The sequence below is a fragment of the Etheostoma spectabile genome, chromosome 5 (genome assembly GCF_008692095.1).
Source record: "Etheostoma spectabile isolate EspeVRDwgs_2016 chromosome 5, UIUC_Espe_1.0, whole genome shotgun sequence".
Taxonomy (NCBI): domain Eukaryota; kingdom Metazoa; phylum Chordata; class Actinopteri; order Perciformes; family Percidae; genus Etheostoma; species Etheostoma spectabile.
Genome location: NC_045737.1, coordinates 25,478,045 through 25,479,344, shown reverse-complemented (window position 1 = coordinate 25,479,344; position 1,300 = coordinate 25,478,045). Strand labels below are relative to the sequence as shown.

Genomic DNA, 1,300 nt, shown 5'->3' with positions numbered 1-1,300 from the left:
CGTCAACTATTTTCAGTTTCAGTTTTCTGAATTGCTTAGAAGAACCCATGGTGCTGATTGTTGGGGGAAGGTCAGATGAGTCTGGGCATTTAAAACCTTAAGATTGACATCACCTGGTCTTTCCAGATGATGATTGAGAACAATCCATGATGCTGTCAGGTCTCAGCTTTCCAAAGGGGACGGTGCATGCTATAAACTCTGCAGGATGCCCAAACTTTTGCAGATGCCATTTTTTTGTTTTCTGTTATTTCAAAAGTGTAAATGATGGAAATGAAATCTAACTTTTTGTGCCATATTCTACAAATGTCTAATCTGTCATCTGGCTTTTGGTGATTTTTCCATTCAATACAAATTTTTACCTGGGGTGCCCAAACTTTTGAGCCCTACTGTACACATATAGTGTCTTCAGTGCGGTTACGCTGCTATTAATAGACCGCTACTGACACTGGATACCACAGACCTCAAATAAAGTTTGTCAGTCAGTCTGGTGAAGACCATTTGTTCTGCAGATAGTATGCATTTAAAAATAAGTATATACAAAACTTCTCCTGCTGCTGTTTCCACTGCAAATATTTTATCTCATAAACTTTGTTTATGGAGGTAGCGGGATCAATGATGACGCATTTAAAATATCGCTCGACAAGCAAATTTGATCATGGGAAGCCAAAATAGTGATTGTGATTAAAATTTGAGTAATTGTGCAGCCCTATCTCGAAGACGCACACAGAATCTAAACCGGCTCGTCATCCTCCGAGCAGCGACCGTCTCCTTTTTTTCTTTCTCTCCTCTTTCTCCGTGTGGCACACATACCAGCTCACGGTACGAAGCACAGGTTCGCGACACCCTTCGACATACACTCCAACAATCACTACCCACAAACGGCCTTTTGTACATGAGTACTGGTACCTGTACTTGTCCTCTGGTCCACTCTGAACCTCCAACATGGTAGCTGTAATCTGATCTAGCTGAATTCTTGTCTGGTCTATTTGGGTCCTAGTGTCTTTATACTGGCTTCTCGTCTGGTGTAAGCGGGCTTTGGTCTGGTCTCGTTGGACCTGAAGTCTCTCGACTACTTGCTGTAAAGATAATTTCTCATCCTGGAAACAGATACACAGACAGACTAACCGGTTAAAACACTTAAGTAATGTTTGTGAACCTTTGTGTGTGTGTGTGTGTGCGCCTGTACTGACATGCAGTGTCTCGATGGTTGACTGTAGCTGAGACTCTCTGATCTCTCTGGTATGTTTCTCTTTGTCTACAGCATCACACTCTAGCTACAAACACACACACACACACACAC

At 42.4% G+C, this 1,300-nt stretch overlaps 1 protein-coding gene across 1 annotated transcript in view; it reads right to left on the bottom strand.

The window, feature by feature from the left end:
• The window catches only part of cntrl (centriolin), a 54,627-nt gene that overhangs the window by 27,663 nt on the left and 25,664 nt on the right, over window positions 1-1,300 (bottom strand). The window contains 2 exon segments of the mRNA XM_032516759.1: window positions 907-1,097; window positions 1,191-1,274. Of these exon segments, the coding sequence (XP_032372650.1) occupies window positions 907-1,097; window positions 1,191-1,274 (275 nt within the window).